The sequence below is a fragment of the Pezoporus flaviventris genome, unplaced genomic scaffold, assembly GCF_033815535.1.
Source record: "Pezoporus flaviventris isolate CSIRO_AGI_PZ_B2104156 unplaced genomic scaffold, CSIRO_AGI_Pfla_v1 ptg000002l, whole genome shotgun sequence".
NCBI classification, from domain to species: domain Eukaryota; kingdom Metazoa; phylum Chordata; class Aves; order Psittaciformes; family Psittacidae; genus Pezoporus; species Pezoporus flaviventris.
This window is the reverse complement of record NW_026892550.1, coordinates 22,025,838-22,053,636: the sequence shown is the minus strand read 5'-3', so window position 1 is coordinate 22,053,636 and position 27,799 is coordinate 22,025,838. Positions and strand designations below refer to the sequence as shown.

The 27,799-nt window shown below is 39.8% G+C and overlaps 1 protein-coding gene across 10 annotated transcripts in view; it reads left to right on the top strand.

The window, feature by feature from the left end:
- The window catches only part of APBB2 (amyloid beta precursor protein binding family B member 2), a 116,015-nt gene that overhangs the window by 34,699 nt on the left and 53,517 nt on the right, over positions 1 to 27,799 (top strand). For 2 of the 10 annotated variants that reach the window (XM_061471463.1, XM_061471491.1), the window contains 4 exons: positions 8,385 to 8,593; positions 13,461 to 13,523; positions 13,951 to 14,036; positions 14,148 to 14,208. In XM_061471463.1, the coding sequence (XP_061327447.1) occupies positions 8,385 to 8,593; positions 13,461 to 13,523; positions 13,951 to 14,036; positions 14,148 to 14,208 (419 nt within the window). Of the gene's footprint in view, positions 1 to 8,384; positions 8,594 to 13,460; positions 13,524 to 13,950; positions 14,037 to 14,144; positions 14,209 to 27,799 lie in introns of all 10 variants that reach the window. The other 8 variants (XM_061471454.1, XM_061471481.1, XM_061471520.1 and 5 more) reach the window with 6 other exon arrangements.

The following is a 27,799-nucleotide window of genomic DNA, read 5'->3' as shown; positions in this document are numbered from 1 at the left end:
ATTAGCAAAGGTCTAAGGGAGATGAGACCCACTTGTGGCTGCAGCCAGTCCCAGTATAACAGAGAATTACAGATCAGGAGATTCTGAACTCTGTAATGTTTGATGCTTGTAAAACAGAATTTTACTTGGAAAGAAAACATTATAGTGCAGCAGTTCTTGTGTGGAGACTTAAGGCTGTTGAGGTGACCATACTGCTGTATGCCATACGTTGGCGCAGCATCTTCTCACGCTCTGCATTCATCTTAGTTCTTTAAGTCAGAAGGATATCTGTGTTTAACTGCTTTTTGTGTCAGCATTTATAGACTCGAGTCTTTGTTTTGTGTGATTATTGCAGATTGTTTGTTCTGAGAAATGAAATAATTAATGGTCTTTTCTGTGGATGGTTTGACATTAAAATATCGATTCACTTTGAACAGATGGGAGAATCAAGCTCTCTATTTTAGTAGAGAAATATATAAATTCAGAGCTGTCACCTAAGTGATTTTTCCCTGTTTTCTTGTCAAATGGTGGCTGCTGTTGCTGAGATAGATAAATTTTGTGGGTCTAAAGAGAATGCATGTGCAGGTTGCTTTTCCTGGTGCGCTGTGCAGTGTGCTTGCTGGTGTGACAGTGCATGTGCAGGCTTTGCTGTGTGAGTCCAGCAGTCCCTTGGCTGAGATGGACATTTAATTTTATTTCTGCTGACCAGACACCTCTCCCCCTCTAAAACAATACAGAGTACTTAAATAGGGTATGAACTCGGAACACAAGATCGTGTGCTGCAGTCCTATTCTCTGTGGGGAAAGGCATGGGAAGAAGAGATACTATGTAAAAGAATATTAGAAATGCAGGTGCAGGTTGCTGCTGGCCTCTTTTAGCCCTGAAATGTAACTTACAGGACCATTTTTAGTGACTTGTTAATGAGGACGAAGATCCTGCTCTGGATAAATTATTTGTTGCTCAGAGTCCTCCTTGGTGAGGAGGTCCTTTAGAGCACAATCCCACAATGTGCGGTCACAGTAGATTTAGACCAAGTTAGAGGTACATTCTGCTCTGTGTTTTTAATTATTATCTGTTATTATTTTTAAGGAAAACCTTTTGCCATCTAGTGGAAAGAACAGAGAACTAGCGTTTCAGATAAGCAAGAAACCCATTAATACTGCCTCTCTGGAACTTGGGCTTGGCCAGTATGTTTTGAATGCCTCTGTGGTGGCTCACTCCCCCCACCAGCAGGATGGAGAGGAGAATCTGAAGGACAAAAGTGAGAAAAACTCATTAATCAAGATAAAGACAGCTTAATAAGTGAAGAAAAAAAAATCATATATAAAAAAGTAATGCAAACACAATCACTGACCACCACCCATCAGCAAACCAATGCCCAGACATTCTGTCTGGGGGCAGAGTGGGAAATCGAAAAGGTCATGGCTCTATGCGAGCACTGCTCAGCAATAGCTATACTACTGGTGTTTTTTCAATGCTTTTTGTGGTCACAGATGTATAATGCAGCACCTTAGAGGCTGCTATGAAGAAAATTTAACTTCAGCCAGCCCCAGTACAGCCTTTTGGTTGCCCAGCTCTTCTAAGTGTGAATCAGCCCCCTAGTGAAGAGATGGAGATCTTGTCACACAGTGAAGTTTTGCAGGAGCTGTAGGATGTGCCTACACCTTAGCACTTTCAGGGAGCAATTCACCAGCCTTTGCTCCAGCTCAGGTGGTCCTTCCTCTATGTCTGCCATTTCATATTGCCACCGCTGCTCTACCTGGCAAAGCAGCTCCCCTTTTGCAGGTGGGGCAGGTCTTCCCAGAAGACTGGTTTCTCCCTGGTCCACAGCTTCTGCCACGAGAGCTCACTTATTCAGGTTGCCTCCAAAGTCTTCCTTCCTTCCTTTGCTGGACTCTGCTTGTTTCATGGATGGATGGTTTTGGTTGATGAACAGGCTAGTCCTCTTGTTCTTATCTGTTTTTGGCCTGTTTTCCAGGAAGAAGCACATGGATCTTTCCTCACGGTCTTCCTCTGGTACTTTTCCCTGTTGCTGCTGCTATCAGTATCAACTCCTGTAAATGCAAGCTGTGGTGCTAGTTTCTCACAGCTTCAGCTCTGGACCTTGGGCTGTATTGCCCCATAGCAAACACTTTGCAGAGCCCTGAAGTTCTCCCACTTAAGCAGGAAGGGTAGTACCATACTGAATACTTGTCCAGGGCATTAACAGTTCTGAGCTGCTCTCCTGAAATCACTTGGCCTTGATTTTCTTTGGTTATTGTGCTAGTACTTCGGTCCTTATGGCAAAAGCTTGGGGTTTGGTGGTTGAAAGGGAGAAGAAGCCAGGACATCAAAACAAGTGGTTTTAATGGTGTGGAGGTTTTTTCCTGAATGTTGACAAATCTGCTTTCTTCTCTCTTCCTTAGGATTAGTCATCTCTGCTTGATTGCCTTCTGTGCATGTAGTAACTCATGATGTATACAGCAGGATGAAGGTCACATCACATGAAAAAAATAGTACAGGTGATTCATCCCAAGCTTCCTTAGGGTTTTTAAGAAGTCAGTGTCTTCTGGTTATGGTTTATGTTACAGTTGATCAAAATGGCAATTCTTTTTGGTGCAGATTGTGTCTGATTACCTTTATGCCTGTAAATCCCACGTTTCAGCACATTTTCCTGGAACCTGTTGGAGAATGTTCCTCTCCCTGAATGCATGCGGCTGGTTCAGCGATTCTGCAAGGCGGACGACAGGGTTGTCATGACAACCAGTTGCATGCTGTGAGGCGAGATGATGACAAATGACCGGCTTCTGGCTGTTCATCACTCTGTGTTGTGTAATGTTCCCCAAATTAGACAGGCTTGCGTGATTTATAATCACTTGTCCTAGTGGCTTGCATTTTTGCTGCATTTGTTTCTGAGAGAGCATTTGTGCTTCTTGCAGCGATGCTTAGGCGAGGCTACCTGGTGACTGTTGTTGCTGTGAATGATGGGAGTAGGTGGTACCATTGATTACACTGTAGTGTGTGCAAAGGGAGGAGAAAATTTGTCTTTGCAGCCTTTTTTTTTTTTTTTTAAACCTGAGGAAGTTAAGTTTGCACATTGAATCATAGAATCATTGAACCCACTATAGGAAATAAATGGGATTAAAATATTCAAGGCCTGTGTTCTTTCTGTTGTGCCGTTTAAGAGAAATGCTCCTTTACTTCGGTTAATGCCTTCATTCATTCACACAACATGTCTTCCCCTCCCTTCCAATGCCTGCCTTTATCTTCAGTGTATATAGGGTGGGGGAAGAATATGCTTCCTTTAGGGTCGCATCCTGGATCTGCTGAAGTGACTGACATCTTCTCATAAAGGCTTTACCATTTCTGTGGCTTTCTTTTCCTTTGGTTTTGCTTTCATTTAGGCCCAGAAGGCAGAAGGAAAACATTTTTATTTCAAGATTTTGGAAGTTCTGAAGAACTAAAAACAGTTTTCCCCATTCCTTTCCTTTTAGTAAAACCTGTTTATCCTCCTGTTTTCCCAGTTCCTTTCTTGTGCTTCCTCTCTTATGCCCAGGACACATGTGATGTTGTGGGCTAGTTCTTTCATATGCTTCATCCCAGTAATGAAGAAAGCCATCAGATTTGAAGCTAGTGGTTTCCCATTAGTGCCCAAACACTAGGACAGCATGTTGTTAGATCCTGTCACCATCCCATTCTTTGCAATTTTTGACATAGGAAGCTTTGGTGCAGCTCTTCTATTTACAAACAAGGCACTTTTCAGCTTGAATTCTTTCATTTACATTGTGTATCCACTACTGGAATGTGAGCAATGGGAAGGCCAGAGATTCAGAAGTGGATTTATAGGTTTATTATTTACCAGATTATTTTTCTGGATTTGGAAACCTCTGAAAGTGTTCCTGTTTGGACCGTTGTGCTTTCAGCCTGGATACTGAACACTCCTTTTCAGTTAACCGTGGAAATATACTTTTGTGACAGTTGTAGATAATCGAAGCCTGGATCAAATCCTGTGTTTCAGTGGTATCCCTTTTATGTGGAGAATGTTTACAGAGGAAAAGAAAGATTGTCACAAAACAGTCCTACTGATTGAAACAACTAAGCTAGGAGTACCAAAAAAAAAAAAAAAGAACTTTCTCATCTTTATCTCTGTATGGGTATTTTATTTCTTAACCTATTTAGATAATTTAGATCGTGTGCTTTAAGTATTTTTGAGTCTTGCAGACAAGTGGTCTCACTTGGTCATTCTGCTACCAGGCAGTGAAAAGAGCCCTCATTAGCTGGAAAGACAGACTAACTAATTTACACTGACTCTAGCAGAGCTGCATTTGCTTCAGCCAGAGGCTGTGCATTTACATCTGCTTCAGCTTCCAAGTAGCTGAAATAAAGCCAGTATGTGGAAATTAATCCCTTAGAAAGCAAAACACGCATGTTGTTGCCATGATACCTGTAGGATTTCCGTGAATATATTTTCTGTGTTACTGTGAGTCTACCTTGCTGCTCTCTCCCAATTTTCCAAAAAAGTGCTTTTAACTTGTGAAATGAAGTTAAATTGTCTTGTGATATAGGTGCTATTATGGTGCACCTCCCAGGTACAGAATTTCCAGCACTCTGATGGCTCTATACAGTACTATTGCTGTCTCTGTTTTGAAGTCACGTATGCTGCCAACTTTGAGCCCTTTGGGAATGTGGTTCCTTCTGTTCAAGAGTACTATTCTTGCCTATAATTACGTGCCCTAGCCATGCTGGTTGGTGGGATTTGTTTTCACCCGAAGAATAGCTGTGCATCCGAAATACATGCCTGTTTTTCCAAGTACATATCCCAGTTCTATGAAAAAGTTACTGCATTAGACCTGTTACCTTTGCTTAAGAGTATTTTGTTCAGGAAATAGGTTTGTTTGGCCTTTAGCAAACCAGGTTTGAGGTTCCAGTTCCCTCATGCACAAGGACCTGAGCAGAGGGGCACTTGCTCTTTGGTGTCCATCCCCGGCACCTTGCTTGTCATCACCACCAAATTGTCTTTCATGTGGAAGTAGCACCTAATTGCTGCTTTTATTAATTTCTGTTAGAGTGACTAAATGAAAGCAGAAAGTTTGTTCATTACAGTATAATTTAAATAATATTTAAATATTTGCTTCCACACAGTTCCATTGCTGGTGCATTTTTCCTTGAGGTGTCAATTATCAGCCTTTGTTTCTATCACATAATGAAATCTTTTTCTTCCAGTCCTGACTAATGTGTAAATACACTAGTCATCTTCTACTACCTTACCTTCAGAAAGAGAAGGAGCTAGATTATGTTCCTTCCAGACAGGCATGTTGAGATTTGTTACTGAAATGAGGTGGTACACTTCTGGCCTAAAACAAGAAGAGATCCTGATTAGTTTAGCACAGGCACATTATCATACTGCCAGATTTTAGTGCTAGACTGATGATAAACAGGCTTATGACAGTAGTGGGTGGAGTATTTATGCTAAGGGTGGCGGAGAAACTAGTTTTCTTGTTAACAGAATTTGGTACATAGGGAATCAAGCATCTTGCCAATATTCTTCCATTCCACCGTTGTTATAACACAAAATCAGCCCTGATGGAACATTTTCCTCAAGTTTAGTTCTTTCTTTAATTACTCATTTTTCTTTTTTTTTTTTTTTTTTTTTATAGTCTCAAAACTTTAACACAACTTGCTGATAAAACATGTTTTGGTGTACCATTTTATTCCTGCTCTTCCAGGCAGTGGCTCTGGAGCTCCTGGTGTTCTCATTGCATCTGTATTTGTTTCTTGCCTTTGGTCTTCAGTCACAGATTTCGAGCTGCGCCTGCAGAAGAAAGCCTGAACTGGTTAAAAGCTGCTCCAGCTTCATGGCATTTAGTCTCTCTAATTATGAAATATCCACAGATTACATCAGCAGAGAATGGCACAGACATAGTCAGAAACAGCAACTGGAAAGCTGCCCTGCGTTTAGATGCTGATCTGCATTTAGGTTTGCATCTGCTGTGATGCCACCAATACAACCTGTGCTTAGTGAGCATTGACCTTGGCTTACAGGGGATGCCTGGTAGGAGGGAATAGATTGTGGAACAAAATGATGGAGAAATAAATGGTATCCCTTTACTGCATATGTTTGCTTTGAAAGAGCCTGCTGAGTGCTGTAGTTTTAATTTCTATTTAACTAAACAAGGGAATCAAGTGATTCATAATGGCAAGAACTTGATTACTATCCTTTCCCTTGAAACAGCAATAAAGTGATAAAAATACTAGGTTTGCCAGAGAGCTTGGTCACCAATTACATGTGCTCTTCAGTGAATTATTTACAGTGTTTATTATCATCTTTTTTCAATATCCAAACACGTTCCTAGATCAGCCTCTGATAGTAAAATCATTTTGGCAGAGGCTGACATTTGTAGAAGGCAGTTATAAACAGCAGTGTATTACATTTATATAGGTTTTATCCTGCCTTCTTTAGAATACAGAATGTGTTCACAAAGCTCTCCTAGCCAAAATTACCAGTTAAAATGGCTGGGTTTATGGTTTTGTGGAGGTACATCTGTGTTTCTGTGTTGCGAGCTGTTTCAAGAATGAATTGAAAGGTTTATTTTAAGTAACAGACTTCATTTTTCCAGTATTTTTGAAGTTTTAACTGTTTTCCTCAGTTATAATGCTACTGGGGTGAAGTCTGTGTTTGTTTTTTTTCTGTTATAGGTTCCATGGTTCAGCCATTCAGACACAAGCATTTAGTTCTGAGGGAATTGACCAGACAATTTTAGCAAGTGGAATCTCTTCAGACTGCTTTACTCTTTTGTACATTTATTAAATACCTTTCTAAAGCCTTACTGGCTTTTTGTTAGGTTTTTTCTCTTTATTTTAATTTTTAAAAAGAAATTACAAATTCCCTGTTTGGTTGTAAAAGGGAAGGATAAGGCATTGCAGGTGCCTGCCTCCCCTTGGGCTGTCACGTCTGATTATTTCATTTTCTTCATTGTTTTCCTGTTCCTGTAAAAACATACCTATCACAGCTGTGTTGCTGGGTCCCTGAAGAGATGAACCAGAGGCTGCATGGTGGGGTGCAGCAAGCAGATTTCTCTCTCAGTTCTGCAGAGAACAGTGCCAGAGTTTTTCAGGGAGCATCCTTGTGTCCCATCATGTTGGACCCTGTAAGAAGGGACTGTGGTGCCAACTTTAAGCCAGCTTTAGGTAGAGGAGAAAGATCAGTTTTCCCTGAGGGACTTGTCATAATGGTTTTATGTAATCTTCCATTTTAGTCTTCAAAATCTTCTACCATGTCTTTTATTGTCTTTTTGCCGATTGGCCCATGCTTCTTCCGTAACATTCCCCTGAATAGGTTTGGGGATCTTTCCTCAATGTGGACAAGGTTTTAATCGTGTGTCTTTAGTGAGACAAAACTCCAATTGGAAACTATCAGTCCTGTCTTTGCAGCCTGTTCATTCACGTGAGCCTGCCTGCAGAAGACCAGCTGTGAACTTCTAGCTATGTTGACCTTTAAGCTGGCAGGGCTGTGTTTCTGAAGTGGGGTGGTGACAGCTCAGTTATCTTGGGAAGATTTCCAGGTAGCAGCTTGCTGACGAGGACTTGCTGGTATGTCTGAGGCAGTGTGGGGTGAGAGCTGGCCTGCCTCACTAGTGACGGCTCTCACTCACCCTTGTGTTTGGACAGGGATGCAAAAGGATCAGCTGCAAGCTGACTGCTTTGTCTCCTGTGATGAAAGCTGACTTTGGACTTCATCTCCTGAGTGTGTGTAGGCTGTGATGCTACCCTGTTCAGTAAGGCCTTTCTGCAGAAAAAGAGAGGTCTGTAGTGCTGTATAAAGATGTATCTCATTCTTGTGCAGAGTTTTAAATCAGTTACATCTTAAAGTAGTCTTTCTGTTGATAAGAATTTGACTCTTGTTGTAGAAAGACAAGTTATAATGCAAATCCAAGTTTCTTAAAGAAACCCAATGTGTGCTTTCTCATACAGCTTAGCTACACTGGCTCTTTTACTTTAGTTCAGTGTTTTTGTCAGAATTTTTCTTGCTCCTGTTGCTTTAAGAATATTATAAAAGAAATGTCTTACAGTACGGCCTTTGAGAAGATCATGGTTTACTGCAATACATGTGGTAGGTAAACTGACCCCTATACAAAAGGCTACATTCTTTTCATGAATCATGCTTTAAATTTCTGTTGTAAGCCATGCTTTCCGTATTATCGTAGAATTAATACTTTCAAACCCAGGAGCTTTATGAGTTTTGAGCCTCAGTAATTCAGTATTTCTTTCTGGTGCTCATTTACACAGGAACTGCACAATAGCAGTACCAGCTGTGTGTAACTTCCATGGGTCTGTCCCTGGTGCAAGTAGAATGATTCGTGTCTTAGTAAAATCAAATCTCTTCCCCCCCCCCCCCCCCCCCCCCCTTTATTACCCTCTGTTCCCAGCAGATATCTGGAGTGATCATTCATTTCAGACAGACCCAGATTTACCACCTGGCTGGAAAAAAATCAATGATGTTGCTGGGATCTACTACTGGCACATACCAACGGGGACAACTCAATGGCAGCGTCCTGTGTCCATCCCAACAGATCTCCAGGGTTCACGAAAAGGATCGCTTGGTTCCATTACTCCATCGCCTACTCCAGAAACTGAGGTAACTGAGTGTCTTCTTGTGTGCTACATACTGTAAAGAAAATTGAAGTAACTTTCTGAATTTGCAGGTTTAAACTGAGCTCCAGAGTATGGGGCCTGGTAATATCCTGAAGTGTAGCTATTTGTTGATAGTACATCGTAAGTATCGGTTTTGTGTTTGCATTTTCCAATGGCTGTGCCCTCTGAAACATCCTAAACTTTGGATGTTTAGGATGAAATCAGACATATCTCAGATAAATTAGCCAGTGCCTGATGAACGTGAGACTGCGGCAGCTCTGTAAGTGTTGCTGCATTATACGGATACAGGATAGGTAAAAGTTCTGCACATTCTAGCAGTCTTGACTGGGCTCTGCATCATCTTGCTTTTGGTTCCCTTGATAGGAGCATCACAGAAACATGAGTCTTCATTTGAGACTCTAGTTCCTTTACAGGGTAGTTTCTATCAAATAAACATGAAGTATTCTCAAGTGTAAGTTCCTTAATATCCTGCTAATATAAAACATCTGTATGACTGGATCACCGTGTTGCAGTCAACTTTTTAACAAGAAACAAAGTCATTCTCTCCTACATGTGCCAAAAGAGCACTGCCTTTAAAATAATCCTTTCAGGCACAATGGAGGGGGTTGATTGGTGTCATATAAGCAGAAAAATAAACTATCAGGAGGAAGAGTATGCTTAAAAAAAAAATGCAACCACTTTATTTTAGTGTGCTGCGAAGACCTCTGTGGAATGCAATACTAATAGAAAATCAAATTGGTTTGAAATGAATTCTTTTTCGTACTAACTTTTCAGAACAGCGTCCACGTTTTTATGACATCAAGGAAAGGCTTTGTACTAGCTTTGAGGTTTGAATGAGGCAATCCTTAGGTTTTATTTATTTAAACTGTATAGAGGTGACGTTTCTTCTGTTCTTGAGTTTGTTGATACATGCACCAGAATAACTTAAATGAAAGTTAAGAGAAATTAAGGACGTTTGGGTAATGTTACCATCTCGACCCCGAGACTGATCCTTTGTAGGCTTAAACATGTACATTATTGTTCATTATTTTAGAAAGATTGCTCCCACATGTTCATAAATGCTACTTGTAAGGGTTGCAAGCGTGACCACAACATTTCAGTTGTGGTTAGCATCGGTCAAGCTCCTGTGGAATGTACTGTGCACAGCAAGCATGCTGGAAAATATCTGTGAAAGGGTTCATGGAGAAAGAACAGCAGTTGTTATGATTCAGGTAGAAAACAAGAAATCAAAGAATGTAAGCTTCCAGTATAATTTCCCACAATGTACACATGAGGGATATAACTTCACCATAAAGCATAAAATATGCTTACATAAAACCTATGCTTACAGGGTTTTAATTAGTAAGTTATCTTTCACAGAAAATCAGTATGGTTGCTCATTGCAGAGGGAAAATGCATATATTCTTGTCAAATACTTTTTTGCCTCTGTTTAAAATGTCTTTACAATAAAAATTTCAGATCTGGTAATGTGGCAAATATATTCACAATTTTGTTTGCTTTAAATGAAGAATAGTTCGTGATTATAAATAATGATCATTAATTCTCAGCAGCATCATGAGGAAAACAAAATGTGTGATTTTAATACAGCGTAGATGTATTTAATAAGACATTTGAGGAGTCATTCTAAAATGCTGTGTATGTGAGTACTTAGTCTCATCTAGGCTTTTATATGGCAGTTCTAATTCAGCAAGGAATTTGATCCAGCAAAGATTTATGCATATACAATTCTGTGGCAGCATCAAGACTATGTACTGTATTGTAAAAGATGATACAGAAAATAAGCAGATTTCCAAAATATGTATTAGTATGATATTATATGGTTATTTTAATTGTAAGTACAAACAAAGGCATTTGTCCCTTGAAGGTTTCTGCATTCACTGATAAGCATCTTACATACCATTATTGAAACAATACTGATTTTTTGACTCTGTGGCTATTAGAATAGCACTGCAGTACAGTACCAGCAGACTTAAGAGTAGTGGAGCTCAAAACGGGAGTGTGAATTCGGCTCAAGACTTTGTGCACTGCCAAATACTGAAACTGCTACAAAGAAGGGGTGCAGCTGGAGTTACAATGGGAACTGTTAGGAAAGGTCTTGCATTTCTTGAAACCATAGATGTTAAGCTTTGTTAAAAAGGAATTGGAGATAAAATCCTTCAGGTTTTAGCTGGTTTTGAGCAGAATCCCAGAACAGAGCAGTAAGAGGGATATAAGTCATGGTGTGGTCTTAAAATAGGAGCAAGTAATGAAATCACTTGTAATCTAGATTCAACAGCATCAGCTATCATGAGTCTTTGGTTTTTTTCATCTCTTCTTCATTGATACTTGCCAGTACCTGGTCATCTCCATGTCACTTGCAGGTGATACAGATGCAGTCCCTGTTCACTGCACTGCAGCCTCTCCCAAGTGCTCCCCTTCTCCCTCCGTGTGAAGGATTAATCTGGGTGTCTGTGATACGGTCAATCTGACACTTCACAAAAGATGTGGAATCCAGTCTAGAATAGGGACTCCCAAATGCCTTTATCCTGGCACTGTCATTGGCAGCAGCAGTTGTGGTGGACAGCTTCCAGCTCCAAGTCGGACCATGTGTGAGCTGTGTTCCCTCATTGCTGTTTGGAAGCCTGTGCTCTGAGATAATCTGGTTTGGGAGGGCTGGTTTAGCTCATTCCCACATGCTGGAATTTGTATTGCTTTCTTCTGAAAAGGTTGAGGGATATATAGGTCTTAGGCAGATGAAAGAGTATAATCTAGCATTGAAGACTGGCATGGGAACATTTCATATCTGTCCCAGTAGGCTTCCATGAGTCCATAAAAAAAAAATACTTCCATCTGTATCACGTTTGTTTGTGAAGCATCATTTGCTAGTCTTGAGATGAGTTTATTTGGGCCCTTTCAGATTCCGAGTTTGTCAAATAAACATTTAGACATGCCTTCCCCCCACCCTGAGTAATGCCTTTTTACCCTTTGTCTTGTTTCTTCCTTTTTCTTTTCTTTTTCTTTTTTAATTTTTAAATTTAAATTCTTATTTTGTGTCCCTGTCTCTTAAATGATGTGCTATTCAGAAGCTTTGCTTCGTATAGTAGAATGTGGCTCACAGCTTAGGGCAGTCAACAAAGAATGGATCAAGTCAGCCATTCTGATGTTGCAGCTTACTCTGGATGTTTAGCACAAAGAAAAGCTGTTACTGTTGTTGAACAGAAAATAAGGGAAAAATGGGTAGGGAGGAATGATGCTGCAAGGCTGCAAGGGAATTGTCCTTTCACAAGATAGTAAGTAAATTTCAGTCCAGAGCAATTATGGATTAATCATTATGCAAAAATCCAGGAGATTTAACCAAAATGCTAATAAATATTAAATATGAATAATCTGGAACATTCCTGCCTTTTCTCCCCCCTTAAAAGCATGAAAATGTATTTTGGTTTCACACAGCTGATTAATTTTGACTTTGTTTTTGAGGGCTCTTTTCTCCTGTGTGTTGCCAAATGACTTCCTTTGTGAATCCTCATCCTTTGCAACATTCTTTTCCAAATTTTAGAGGTTTTGCTGCCTCTTTCCTGTGGGAAGAAAAAGCTGTAGGGTTTAGTTTTTAGTGAGAGCTTCTTGGAGATCATGGCAGAATTTGGTGATGGTAGTTGTGTTGTCCTATAGCATGACTCATCCCAGGCGTGGATAACCTCCTGTGGGGAACATAACCATTAGCAGCTAATAATTAAAGAGGAGGGGCTTAGTAGGGAAACCTAACAACTCAATTAATTCAAATGCATTTTAGGGAAGAGTTACTCCAGGGAGTTGTTTCTCACAAATAATTCGTCCAGTGAGATGTACTGAGAACATTTCTGAGGTGGGAGGTCTACCCTACAAATTAGTGCATTGGGCCATATGAATAGGAATCACTTCATCTTGGGGCTGAGCTGGACATCCTGGGAGAGCTCATCTTAAAGGGGCCACTAGGTACAGGGTTACTTGGTTTGGTGAATCTATGAAGAGGTGGCTCTGGGTCTCTCAAGAACCAAATCTCCTGTCCCACCTGGCTCTTGTTCAGGACTCTGGGATTTCTGTCCTCATCACCTGCCTGCTCCTCCCAGGCTTAACAGAGAAGGATGAACCTCAGGTTGCTGTAGTGCTAAATGCACTGCTACTTGTTTGACTGTGCCAGTGAATGCCTCTGAAAATTTTGAGAAACGTGAACGGAAATGAGAGGTGGTTTGTTTGGGTTTTGGTTTGTTCCACTTCTTTAAAAAAGCTGCTAAGACTTTCTTCAGCAAGAAGTCTCTCTGCGCTCTTTATTAATCCTCCTTCCCTTCACTGTCCTTTTCTTGTGCCATGTCTCTAGAAATACTTAATTTTTACCTTGTATATACCTTATCCTTGTATATATATATAGTGGTGTTTCAGTATTTCCAGTTCCAATAGTGTTGGGGTCTTTTAGCAGAAGCGCCAATCAAATAGAAATCCTAATGTTTCCCCTTAATTGCTGTTTATCAAAGGCTGTAGCAGCTGTGGCCAACATTCATATTCAGATTCATTTTGCTTGCTTTTAAGATCATAGTTAAAGAGTAGTTTCATTGTCTGTTCCTAATTTATATTAACTTTCCTTGTTTCATTTGTTTTGGTAAGTAACTGTTAGAGGCATGTTTTCCCTCCCCTTCCCTCAAATGCCATGGTATAGCGGAGTAATTAGTTAAAGTTTGAGGTGATCTGTTCCCTAACCCATCCTGTAAATATCAATGCTAACAACAGTGTCTTGTGTTTTTTTCTTTTTTTTTCTTTTTTTCTTTTTCTTTTTTTTTTCTTTTCCTTTTTTTTTTTTATCAATGTGCTTCTTCCTGTGTGAATAATTATGTGTCTAGAAACAGCCATGGAGTGATTTTGCTGTACTGAATGGGGGAAAGATTAATAGTGACATTTGGAAGGCAAGTATATTGTCAGATTTTAGAACCTTTAATACTGTTACTCTTGTTTTTTGCATGGCAGTGGCTGTTTTTTTTCCCTTTTTATTTTTCCATGAATGTGATTCATAATCTAGGCTAAAGTGAATGGGGGTACTACTAGGGATGTCTAGCTCACAAACATGCTGCCTTTTCTGATCTTTCCACTTGGAATGAATTCAGTCTAAACTAGCAGGGCAACTGCCATGATGTAACAAATAAGATGCCTGCAGTGAATGAAATGCAGCTTGAGAATATATGCATGCCTCTTTTCAACTTCAGCCAGAAATACTATTGCTTCTTTGCAGGGAGGATTTAATTTCCCTTTGAAATGAGAAATAACATGGTGGTGTACTTAATACTATATTAGTAGCGCTTAAAACTATACTAATAGCTCTGCTTTTATCTCTAGGATCTGCATGCAGCCACTGTGAACCCAGACCCAAGTTTGAAAGAGTTTGAAGGAGCAACGTTACGCTATGCCTCTTTGAAGCTCAGGTACAATGACTTTAGAAGTCTGCATGGAAATCTCAGCTCCATTTTGCGCTGTGCTGTGATTTTTATATGACTTTAAGATGACTTCTTTTTTTTCTTCCCTCCTGTTAACAGAAATGGTCCACAATCTGATGATGATGATTCCTGTAGCATCAACAGTGATCCAGAAGCAAAGGTCTGTAAGAAGATCCACAATAAGATAACACTTAAAAATTTGCAATTGTAAACATGACTTGCAAGGTGCAGATGTCTCCTAAGTTTTGAAATGAACAGTACTTCTCCTCTTGGCACAATGTGGATTGACTATGCAAAACTATTTTCATCAAAGGAATTTGCAGATTTAAAGCTTCATTCAGTTTGGTCAGGAAAGTATTACTTCTTTTAAAATCACGTAAGCCAGGAAATTGAATGTTGCAGTTTAATATTCTAATGTCCAACTGTAATAACTGACTTCTTGCACACCTGCGTGAGGTTTCTGTCCTGCAAGAGAGAAGGCTCTGTTGTTTGTCAAGGCTGGATAGCTTCCTGAGGCTTTTGGTGTCAGAATTTGCTCTTTATTCTTGGGTTTACCTCTTTTTTAAGTACTGTTTTTTGTTAGTGTGCCTGCTTGAGCTCAGAGCTAATACCAAGACTTTTTAGATCAAAGAACTTCGTATTTTAGAACACAGAATGCAACCTGGTTTGAGAATAAAATTCATAGAAAAAAATGAGATCATTATGTGAACAAGCACATAATTAAATCAGAGTTTTTACTGTTGTAATCTAAGATTTTTGAGGAGAAAGAAGGAGCAGAAGGTTTTGACTGCTTATATGCATATCTCCAGTTTTGTCTTGTTCATAGTTTGCCTTGTGCTTGCATCCATTTTTAAGGGTGCATGTGAATCTCTGTAATTGGAAATCCAAGTAATTTATAGAATTGTTTTGGCTGTGCCACACACCTGCAGTGATTTTCAGGATCAGAAGCTACTTATATGCAGGAAGAAAGTATGTAACAGTTAATTGTACTAGCATTAATGACGTATTTTAGGAGAGAAAACAGACTGATCAGGGTACTTAAACTTCTTTGTCATCTTGATTATTTGGCTTGTGATGTTTAAATCAGATATGTTTTGCTTGGAAAGCTGACAGCTAAAAAGCAAGGGTTTCAGCTGTGCTCATTTACAATGACAAGCACTAAATTCTGAGCACAGTAAATGAAGTCAGAGGACTGATGAGCATTAGGTACCAGTTCACAGAACCAGAAAGCTGTTCCTTTCATGATAAGCCTTGTGGTATGGAAAGCATTATAGGGAGGCAGTCTTTTGATAAGTGTGATGCTTTACGAGGTGATTTGCACTGAGTAGAATTAGGAGCCTTTCCTACATGGGGAACTGTTGGCATCATTTGTGTGGATGAATAACACGTGTCATCATCTCCCTTCTCTTTGTTGCCTTCTGTTTAAACTTCAAAATTTATGGTACTGATACCCATCTGGTGTCTGTGAAATAGGTCAGTGCCAAAAGCTTGTCCTCTTTAGTGTATCACAGCTGGTTTTGTTTCTCGTGTTTAGGCAAAACCATGCTGATGACACATAAACAGGTGTCAAAACTGAGCGCTGAAACATCCACAGAAGTGACTGAGAGGAGCAAGGGAAAAAATAGAGGGGGAACTATACATGTTTGGTCTGGGTTGTTCTTTTTTTGTTATTTTTAACCACTTGAGTCAAAGCACCTTACCTGCTGTCTGTCAGAGCCTGATGGGGATGTTGTGCAGGGTCAGCCATGACCAAGTGTGTGGACCAGCAGGTGAAGCTCAGCAGCACTGATGTTGCTTTGCAGCAGGAGAGGCTGTGGGCAGAGCTGTTTAGTGCCTCTGCCCCAACCACAGCAAAAGCAGCTGCTGCATGGCTGTACCTTACAGGGGTGGTAGCAGCAGGGAAATGGCCAAGAAACAGCAGGGAAAATCTTCACTGGTGGAAAATGCTCTGGGATCTTTAATTCTCCCATAGATGGGAAAGGGGTATGGTAGGTGGATTCCTTTCCAGTCCATTTTCACAAAATATTAAGACAGAGAAGTCTGATAGGATTTGGAACTGATGACCTGAGACTTGGAAATCAAATTTTTAGCACCTTAGGCTCTCTTCTGCTGAATGCTGTGCTTTAACTATATTTCATTGAAGCTTGCTTTTGTGTGGCAGTAAGCACAGATACATTTTGTTAAATTTCAGCGTAAGAAAGCTTTTTTTAATTCATTAAACTGGCTATTGGAAGAATTTGTTAAAATGGACCTCATTAGAGATTTTTTAGAGCTCTTAAGCCTATTTAAACCTATTCATGATAGTAGCCAGTACATTCGGGAGGAAAAAAAAATCAATTTCCTCACTGAGTAATGCTCTTTCAGCAAAGGGAACCATGCCACCTTGTGGAAAGCTGAAGTAGTTGTCTTTCCCCAGAGTGTCAACTTCAAAGACTGTAGCACTGCATAGATGTCAGTTTTAGGGAAAGTGTGTCAAATAATTAATGTAATTCTTGTAAGAAGAGTGTTTTATGCAGCAACACAGTTACATATGCAAAATTGGCAAGAAACAGACATTTCTCTATACATCATATAATTTAAGATGCAGCTTTATATCCTTGGCATCTTCATGTAGGTTTTCTGCACAAGGCCATAAAAGAGAAGGGGAAGGGAAAGAAAGAAGAGAGCGATTACATCCAGCTTCTTGGTTTCAGTAATTTATTTTGGTATGAATTACTTGATGAGATGGCTCATTGTACTTGACAAGGATCCTAATTCTGCATGTGAAGCATGCACAACTGGAAACAAGTTTTGAATTGGTACTTCCCAGGAGACAGATCATAACCTTCCTGGTTAATTTATAGAGCAAACTGCACCTTCCTAATTGAGTTTCAAGGGAGGTAAAGATGTTTTACCTGTCCTGGTCTGTAAATTCCTCTGGGCTCTCTCTTTTTACATTGTCGTAAAATATGATGGCTGAGTGCAAAAGTATAGAAAGATGCTGAACTTTTTCTCATGGTTATATAAAGAAACTGAGCCTCCTGGGAAATCTGTCTCTAAAAATGGGGTGAAAAATTGAAAGCTCATGTGACTTAATTTCTCCAAAATAATTTCAGAATTGGCTTGTTTGGCCTGACATTTGGGCTTGCCTTTGTTCTGTCCTTTTAAACATGGCTTTCTACAAAGGCATATTGTAGTCTTTCAGCATAAAACACAGATTTTTGAATTCTCTGCCTAAATGAGTCTGTTCAGCAGACCTTCACTTTCTAGCCTTACCATTTTATAGTAGTTTCAGCTATATATCAACATCTAAGAATAGGAAGAATGTGTTTCTACCAGCAGAAGTACTAGGCAGTTGCTCTAAAACTCTGTTTTCTGCTTTAGAAACCAGTAAATGCTCAGGATCTAATAGAATCATAGAATAGTTAGGGTTGGAAAGGACCTTAAGATCACCTAGTTCCAACCCCCGTGCCATGGGCAGGGACACCTCACACTAAACCATCTCACCCAAGGCTTCGTCCAGCCTGGCCTTGAGCACTGCCAGAGATGGAGCATTCACAACCTCCCTGGGCAACCCCTTCCAGTGCCTCACCACCCTAACCTCAAAGGAAGAGGAGGAGACTTCCCAAAAGGGGTGGAGGTAGGAGATGCTGATACCAGGTATTTGAATTTGATTACTTACCTGTAGGTGAATGAAAACACAGTTGAGACACAGAGAGTGATTTGGTGAAGAACTCCTACAGATTACCTGGGCTTTAGGGATTAACCAGTTGGTCTTTTTGGAGTAATGTGAGGGATGCTTCTGACAAACTGACTTGTCAGACCATGTGGGGCTGTCGTGAAAGTGGCCTGTAAATAGCACTGTCAAAATAATTTTACTGTTTGTCCCCTAAAGGGTTAGTTTCCATCTCTCTACTGCTTTTATTGCTATGGAGGCAGGTATGTGTGTTTTGGAGGCATCCTACATTTGCTTGTTTCTGGTCTTCTCCAGAAGCAAATGTCCTGGCTAGACACTAGGCCATTTGTAAATAATTAGCATGTCTCATTGGTGTTAGAATGAATTAAATTTCTGATGCAAGTGAAGACTTAACCAGAGAGGAGGAGTTTTTGCCATTTATATTAGTTCCAAGAAAGGATGATCTTTGCAAACAGGGAGTATTTCAGCATTTTCCAGCAGTTTCACTGCCCACCTCATTCTGCATATAATCTTCTCATGAGCACATGAAACACTACAAAAAGCCACAGTTCAGTTAATTTCAATGAATGGACTTGAATCAGTTAATTAAATCTGAGGAGTTTATTCCATTTTAAGTCTCCTTATGGAGACAGATTAAATTGGAAAGGAAAATTCGGCTTCTTTAACAGTTTCTCATCCAAAAGGGTACTTCTGCTTTTTGGGTTTGTTTTTTATTGGCCTGGACTAGTCTTACTAGTCAAGTAACTGGTCAGCTGGTTCAAGTATTACCTTCCTTTGATGGTAAAAACCTCTTAACCTAAAATTTTGAGGCAGGTTTTTTTTTTTATGTTTAGCCATCTTGTAGTGCATTTATAGCAGGTGATTATGTCTCTCCTTCAGCTTAGTTTTATTAAACAAGCCATGTGGTTTTAATTATTCATAATGAGGCTAGAAGGGTTCTTGCCATCTCCTTATGAGTCCTTGTTTCCCTGACTGTTTTAGAAGCTGTTTGCTGTCTTCACTTCTTAACCATGGCAATCAGATTTGTTAGTTTGGTTGGAGTTTTTCCAGGGTTTCGTAGGGTAGCTTTGAAACATCCATATCTCTGTTTGAAATTTCTTGACACAGAATTTAACTTACTTTTTCAACTCCTAAGTAGGTAATCAGTTCAGTTGCAACTTAAGCCATAATTACAGCCAGTGTTTAGAAGTTCCACAAGAAGGAAAGTTCTGGGCTTCATCTCAAAGATTTGAATAGCACCGTGGTCAGGAGGGGGGAGTTGGTTGGTTTGGGCTTTGTTTTGGTTTTTTTTCAAAGTATCTTATTGCCAGTAGCTGAAAGCTTCTTGTGAACAGCAGAATTTTTTGTATTTTGGGGATTAGCCTGAGCAGTGTGTGCATAGTTCTTTTGCCACTAAGCTACTGCCAATAGAAAATTAAGTGCCTCTTTGGAGATACTGATTTTTGCATTGGCGAGACCGTGTGGAAGTGGCTTCACAAAATGCAGTAAAGCAGATTATACTCAGTGCTCACAGATCATCCTTAAATTATGTTCTTAAGTATTTGAAATCAAAAGAACTATAGAGTAAGAGTTCAGTAGTTTTTAAAAAATAGTTGCCTTTTCCTCTTGGCTTATCTTAGGCTTTCAGAGAGAAGAATAACAGCCTGGGAATAAAATCCTTTTTTTTTTTAAACAAACAAACAAATCCCCAACATAATCCTAAAATAAACACTGTAGTGCAGTTTGGGGTTGGGGTACTTTTCCTTGTTGCTTTCAAAACCAAAAAGGTGCCCTTAGTTTCTTCCCACTGTCACCACCCCAGTGGCTTTTAAAATGATGAGTTAAAATACAGATCTTCTGTTTGTAACGTCAGTGAATAACTGGAAAGAGGTCAGTCTTGACAATTCCTATAGCATAGCAAAAGTTTATCTATCTTTCCATCCTTGCGGCTTCTGGGTAGCAATGGTGAGTGATGGTGACAGCAGTTTCTAAACTGGTTACTCGTTTCTGATTTTGGCTGTTTTCTATAAGCTATGTTAAGGTATCACCCCAGCTATGAAGATGCTGCAGGCAAATGATGCAAGTGCTTGAAAGCATTCTGCTTCAAAAGCAGTTTTAGAAATAGCAGACTAAAGCACTAAAATACATCTCAACATTTTATTTCTTTTTTTCCCCGAAAAGAAAATTGTCTTTAATTTTGTACATTAGAACTTTTGGAGAGTATGTTTGCTTCTCCATTATCTCTGATTGATATTTACTACTGTTGACACCTGTTGTGTCATTAGGTGATGTTATAAGTGATAATGTCATAAAGTGAGGTACCTCATAATACAGATTTCCATCTAGAGGATGTTTGCTTCCACCTTGTCCCTAAGTGTAGTCTTGTTTAATCAAATATGGAAATTAGTCCAGAGCAGAAAAAGATGTAACATTTTCCCAAATCTAAGCTACAAATCTGAGTTATAATATGCTTAATTCATAGAATTGTAGAACAGTTTGGGTTGGAAGGGACATTAAAGGTCATCTAGTGCTAGCCCCCCTGCCATGGGCAGGGACACTTCCTAGACCAGGTTTCTCAAACCTCAGTTAAGTGGCCTTAAACACTTCCAGGGATGGGGTATCCACAACTTTTCTAGGTAACCTGTTTCAGTGTCTCACCACCCTCACAGTGAAGAATTTCTTCCTAATATCCAATCTAAATCTACCCTCTTTCAGTTTAAAGCCATTACCCTTTGTCCTATCCCTATATTACCTTGGAAAAAGTCCCTCTTCACGTTTCTTATAGGCCCCCTTTAGGTACTGGAAGACTATAAGGTGTCCCTGGAGCCTTCTCCTTATTACAACAATTGTTACAATATATGTATGCTATAAACATCTGTTTCTTGAGCCCTTCAAGATTTATAATTAGATCCTGCAAAATGTTACATGTTTTTCATTCCTAGAAATCCCGCATATCCTTGCGATCTAATTAGATGTAAAGCTATCATACATGATCAGGACATGGGTGATTGAACAGCAGGAGGAATAGAGACAGAGAGATTTCACTTGTAGCCTTCCTTAGAAAAATACATCACAAAGCTATTCCTCACGTGAAAGAGAATGGAAACTGCTTTAAAAGTTACCATTATTTTCCAGGTTTGTAATGCAAGAGTTATGTATTGAATTATCAGTATTTGCTTTATTAAGATGTAGTGTACCAAAGGGTTGTGTTGGGTGCTAGATTTGTACAGGATTGGGAAAAGAGAAGGTAAAATATAGGATCATGTTTGTTTCAAATCAAAGTATCTTTTTGGCCCATAAAGTTTCAGTATTGATGGTGACTTTGTCTGCCATAGGTCTGTTGACCAGGAATTGTTGTTAGAGTAGTAAGAACATAAATAGCAATTACATAACAGGAGGATAAACGATGCAGATGGGAGTTGTGTGGGTTGCACTTTTCTCTTGAAGCAGTAACTGCTTTGTGAGTGCCATGAGCAGCTTGTTGCATGGGCAGTTTAGGTGCATGCTGGTGACCTCTCCTCACAGGCAGGTAGCTTCCTCCCGTGACTGCCAGCTGGGAGAGGTGGTGCTGGAGCCAGCATGAAATCACAACCATGGTGCACCCAGTGTGCTGATGTTGCCTCTGAGTAACAAGAAGTCATTTCCAAAGTTGAAACAGTGATGTTAATGTTGTAGCTACTCTTTCACAAGTGTTGGCCATGTTTGAGAAAACATGAATGTACTTGCCTCTTTTTTTTAATTTTTTTTTTTTTTTTAATGATGCTGTTTCTTCCAGTGGTGGCTGTTTCAAGAGTATTCTGTTGCTTGACTAGGTCAAAATGCCACTGTCATCATCAGCACTGTTTCTCATGGATATGCATGGTGCATTTTTTTCTTGGCTGGGGTCTGTGTATGGCATCTTGCTGTACGCAACCATTTAACAAGCCATGGTTGTTGATCAGAACGTAGAATCATAGAATGGTTTGGATTGGAAGGGACCTTAAAGATCATCTAGTTCTAAGCCCCCTACCATAGAGAGGGATACCTTCCCCTAGACTAGGTTACTCAAAGCCCCGTCCAACCTGGCCTTATGTTAAATGTGGAAGAGTGGTGTTTTCCTGGTGTTTCTTAATGGCACAGGTCTACTTTTAAAGCTGTTCTGTCAGCCAGTCCACATTAATTGACAGTAGCTGGGACTGGCATCCAGGCATCTTGCTATTCCTTATGTCTGTATAATGAAAACCAGAAGAACCTAGCTGCTGCTCTAAGAGAGATTTTTTTTTTTTTTCCTTGGAAGACTCTGTGCTTCCTGGCATTTTAATTTTTCTTATTTTTAGTTGTATTTCATCACAATTCATTCTTTGTTTTGTGGTGCACTACACTGGGCAAGGAGTGCTTTGTGTATGACTGATGGAGTCCTCAGGAGTGCACAGAAACCAGGGGAAGAAGCAGTCTTCATTGTACATATGTCCCACAGGCAGAAAGCTCCTGTTGCCATTCTGCAGACCAATAGATCCAGTGCTCAGGCAGCTCCTAGTTTAGCTCAGCCTCTGCTGATATTGCTGGCAGGCGTTCCCATCAGCTCACTGGCATCTTTGCTAATATACTGCAGAGGTAATCACAGCTTGCAGCCTTTCATACTCGCCACTGGAGACCAACCGTTTCAACTCTTAACATCTAGCATCTGTCAGCTCCAGCTTTAGAATAGCCCACTGGTTGTGTACTGCCTTTCGAATGTCTGTTCATCATCTTGGTGCTACAAAATAAACTGATCAGATGATATTTTTGTATTTCTCTTCAATTATTTGCATTACCTTGTCAGTTTAGGGTAGCTGAGGGGAATAGCCTGTTCTAGTCTGCAGTGTCACAAAGCTTGCCACTTCATTGCGTAGATTTTTAATGAGAAAAACTGAGTGTGTTTATATATGTGCACGTATATATGTAAAAATGTGTTACATTATGTATCGTATATACACAGTCTGAAAACAGCATAGTACAAGCTTACTGTATTATTTGTCTGTTATAGACTTGCTGAAAGGTATATTTATGGAGGAAGTTAATTTAAAAATTAATTAAAATGGAACATTGTGTGAATAACAGAGCAATATTTAGGTAGCTTTAGCCAGCATGTATTTTGGTATATATATTTATTTTGGTATTAGTTCTGCCTTTAAATTTCACTATGAAAAAGCAAAAGTTTTCCTTGTCAAAATTTCCTGCATTTCATCAAAGAGAAGAGGGAGTGGGAGGCAATACTTATCTCTAAAGAGATTTAAATACAGGAGATACGCAGTACATCACGCTGTGTTGCCTCTATGTGGGTATGCATTATTCCATATGGTTGAAGGTGATTGCTCTGTGGTGCTGGAGGGAGGCAGTGTGACATTAAGGCAGTGTGAATCCTCAGATGTGGTCTACTGGGGCTCAAGATTTCTAGACTAAGGGTGCATATTTATTTGAGTCTTTTTCAAAGAGTGGGAATTGATCAACTTCATTGACTTTGGATCCTGTTGTAAACATAACTTCTGCAGAAACCAAATTACTCTTAACAATGTTGCTTCTGAAGAGACATGAAATCCCGAATCCAGTGGAGCCAGAAGGTTTTTCTCCATTGATTCAGCAAGGTCAAGAGTTCACCTAAAGGCTTTTTTGTTGTGGTTTGGTTTGCTTTGTTTTGTTTTCGGAGGTTTTTTTAAGTTGGATGTCAAGCATATTACCCTTGAAATTATCACTACAGGATGACATAAAGTGCTGCTGGCTGCCTTAGAACCACTTACATCTATCACCCTGCAGAAAAGCCCACATCAGAAAAATACCACTTTAAGGTTGAAGTTAAAAAGTGCAGAGCATGATTTTTTAAGAAATGAATGCACACATTCTTTCATGCCCTGTAAACTCCTGCATGGCTTGTCTTTACTGACAAAGCATGTGTGTTGGGGTTGTTTTCATGTGTTGCAGAATAATGAAACCTGTGTGAATTATCCTAACAGTTCAGTTATTCTGCAGGATAGATCCTAATTTGAGCATCATTGTAGCTATCATCCTTTATTAGTTTCCAGTGAAAAATATTACTGCCTTTTCTTCACTGAAGAAGTAGGTTTTTATTTTACTGTATTAAAATGAAATCTAAAACACCCTTAGCTCAATCCAAAGTGCATAAACCCATCCCTTTAGAATGTAAAGTCAAGGTATCTGCAAACCATCTGAAAGCCATTTCTTTACTGAAAAGACTGGAGAAAAGAATAAAGCAATTTAAATTTCTTCAGACTTACATATAGCAAAAGAGTAATTGTAGAGAAATAATAGTGTCCCTTCCATTTTTTGCTCAACTGACTAGATCTTTTACTTGATTGAGAAATACAGTAATAAGAAATTGAGATTCAAAAAATCTTCAACCAGCACAATAGTCCTGCAGCATTTTCTTGCCTTGAGAGAGCAGATTTGACCTCTGGCTGTGAGCCAGCAGGAACCACCGAGGCAGAAGAATTAAACTCAAAACAAGAGAGAGACTTTTGTCATTCTATGCGTTGGAGTCTGTGAGTCTGAAAAATGAGACTCTAGTGTCTTGGAGAAAGAGTAAGGGACTGTGAGAGCACACAAAGTTCAATATTGACCTCTAGAGAAGTAATTTGTTCTAAAGGTTATTCACAGTATTTGTAAAGCCTTTGCATTTTATTAATTTATAATCATCTGATTGCAATAGCAGTTACAGGGGATTTCTGCATTTTGTTGTGACCTGAGTATCTGTGTGCTTATTTTTGTTCTGCATGCACATTTTCAGCAATTCAAATAATACAGCATGAACTGCAACAGAAAGCTGGAAATGTTGAAAAACCTCATTAGCATGTTTTTGATTCTCCATTTTTAAGTTTTTGTAATTAAAATTTTCTATGTGACAACTGTCAGTATTTGAGAAAATGGACGCGTTGCTGTCTATTCATGTCAATTAAATGGAAGTGTTTGCTTGTTCATTGATTGCATAAGATCTTTTATTCTTTTGTTACTCAGTTTAGCTTTGATCATCTCCAGTATTTTCATCTGGAATCAGTGCAAGCTTTCTTGATGTAGAGCAGGCAAGTATACTGGAACATACTTCTTTCTCAGAATAGAGTGGCTCTATTTTATGATACTTGATCTTCCAAAGCACAAAATATGATACTTTATTTTATTTTAAAACTCTTAAAGAAATGCAATTTCCAACATTGTGTTGGCTGCATGAGAAATGGTTGACTGTGTGACCTACATGCTGTGTCTCAGGCACAGGCCTGCTCAGTGGTCTGTAACAAAAGGTCTTACTAAATACTGTAATGATTTACGTATGTCTGCAGGCAGATATAACCTTGAAAAAAACAGAAAGGGAAACTACTCAGAACCATGTCCTGTAGGTTCAGAAATAGAGAAGAATTTAGTAGCAGGAATTTAAATTGCCAAGGCAAACATATTCTAATATAGATGTTCATAGTGGCTACCAAAAGCTGTGTGATCTGAAAAACAATCAGCCCATGGTTTTGTAATGTACATTAGGTGGTTGGTCTCAGACTAATTTTCTCGTACATTTTCTCCCTGTAATGGGATCTTCTCCACCCATGCCCTTATGATCCATCCAGTTTCCAACGCTACCCTACCATCAGTCATACATAATTCATCTCTTGGCCTCTGTCTAGTAGGGTATTAGATTTTCTTTGGTTCCTTTGATTTTATTGTTGTTAATGTTACACGCTTAGCACTACATGAGCAACAGTCAGTGTGTGGCATTTGCTGACATGCAGAGAGCAGAGATTTGTCACGGTTCTGTGTTCCTGCCAAAGCTCCTTCAGGAGTTCCTCTTGGAAAATCTGGTACAAAGCAGAACCCTACTCTGAGGTAGAAGTTTTGCTGTGCCAAAGAGCAGAAGCGTGGTCCACAGTTCACTCATTCCTTCAGACCTACAGCTCCCCAGCTTTAGGCCATGCTTTAGGTCAGAACTGCACTGTGAGTGAGGTTTACAGCTTTTTAGAGTTTGGATTACCATTTATGAGTTTGGTTCTTTGGCTACAGATCATTAACCCTTCAATATTAATTGAATTTGCAGTCATGTGAATATCTGTTCTCCAGAACTGTAAAGCTGAGCAGTGGTACCTGTATTTTCATTTCTGTTCACCTGCCTTTTCATGGGGCAGTGTGTGATAAGGTGGCCTTTTTTCCTCTGTGTGTTTTCTTTACGCAATGTCCTGTGTATCCTGGCAGGAAATGCAGTGTCTCCAATCAAGATGAATGTACATACTATTAATGTACCATGGTTTAAGTGATGTTTTTTCATTCACTTTTCTCTGACACATGGTGTTTGTGGTAGTATTTTTTATCATCCCAGTCTCAAATAGCAGTGATCCAAATACAGTACACAATTCTTGTATCTCTTTTATCCTACTGTATTTATCAGCTTTCTTTGGTTTTCTTCAAACCTGTTTTTCTTTGCCAGGTCTTGGAAGGGGTCTGGGGACAGGCAGTTTCCCTTATCTTTATTAGATATTGTTATTTAAATCATCCTATGTAGAGTTTTGATTTTAAGATAAAGCAGGTGGTCTGACCAGGCACAGGAAACTGTAGGATTTCATTTTGTAAGTTAATACTAATAACATATAACACGATATAAGAGTTATTTGGTTATTCTCTGACAGACAAATGAAATTAGGTAGACTACTGTAAGCCAAAAGCTGGCATCTGGGTTACTTTGACATTATGATGGGCCAGTAATTATGATTTCCCAGTAATTATCTGTGAGCCTCAAGCAGAGGTATGTAACCAACTGGCATTACCAGGATTGCCTGTTTTACTGGGCTCATAGACAAGGAGAGCTGCAGCCTTATTTTCAGTTTGGCTTGTTGTCCTGGGTTCAGTAGTGGCAGTCATTTTTCGCCTTCCTAGTGGCTGGTGCAGTGCTTTGGTTTTGACTTTCAGCCTGGGAACAGTGCTGATAACACTGATGTTTTTCGGTGTTGCTCAGTAACGTTTACTCTGACCAAGGACTTTCTGAGTCTCACGCTCTGGCAGGAAGAAGTGAAAGCCGAAAGGAAGCAGAGACAGGACACCTGACCCAAACTAGCCAGAGGAGTATTCCATACCACAGCATGTCATGCCCAGGATGTAAAACTGGGGGCAGTTACCTGGAAGGGCTAGGTCGCTGCTCGGGTCAGGCTGGGTATTGGTTGGTGGGTGGTGAGCAGTTGTATTCTCTTCCCTTGTTATTTCCCTCACCATTATTATTATTGGTAGTAGCAGCAGTGGTTTGTGTTATACCTTAGTTACTGGGCTGTTCTTATCTCAACCCATGGCAGTTACATTCTTCCAGTTGTCCTCCCCATCCCTCCAGGAGCTGGCGGGGAGGGGGGGGCGGGGTATGGGAGGGGGTGAGACAGAGACTGAATGGTTCTGATTTACAGCTGAGCTTAAAGCATGACAGTTCTTTTTGGTGTATAGCGTGGGGCACGAAGGGTTGAGATAACGACAGATTAGACAGAGCATGTCTAATCATATTTGTGATATGCATTTATTGTTTTGGAGTAATAATCATGCGTCACAACGCTGATTTATTGGCTCTCAAAGTTGTTGCTCTTGATCTCACGGTTTCAGCATGTTGTACCTTACTTACAGCCAGTATTTGCTGTGTTAGTGTTTATCGGCTGGGGGCCTTGGGCTAAGGTTCTTGTTTCATTGTACTTTATGGTAATGACTTGAAATTCAATAGAATCATTGATCATGAAACTGATCTGGCTTGAATTCCCAGTGTGGTCACCACCTCTATACTTTGGGAGGTATATAGTAGAAGTGTATAGCAATTACGCATCTTTTTCCCCTCCTTGGGTGGTCAGCCTATGAGGGAGACATTCCCACACACCCCTGCAACAAGTACAGCAGCTACTCAATCTCCAACCATAGCAGACAGCGCAGCTACTCCAGCTCCAAGTACAGCAGCTACACCAGCCACAGTGACAAGTACAGCAGCATCATTTGAGAGTTCTGCAAGTTTTGGATGGCCTTTGGGTACCCTTGAGACCTGCCTGCTGATTGTAATGGGGATAACCACGTTGGCACACATACAGAGTGTGTTTTACCCACGACCGTTCTGTCTGATCTCGAA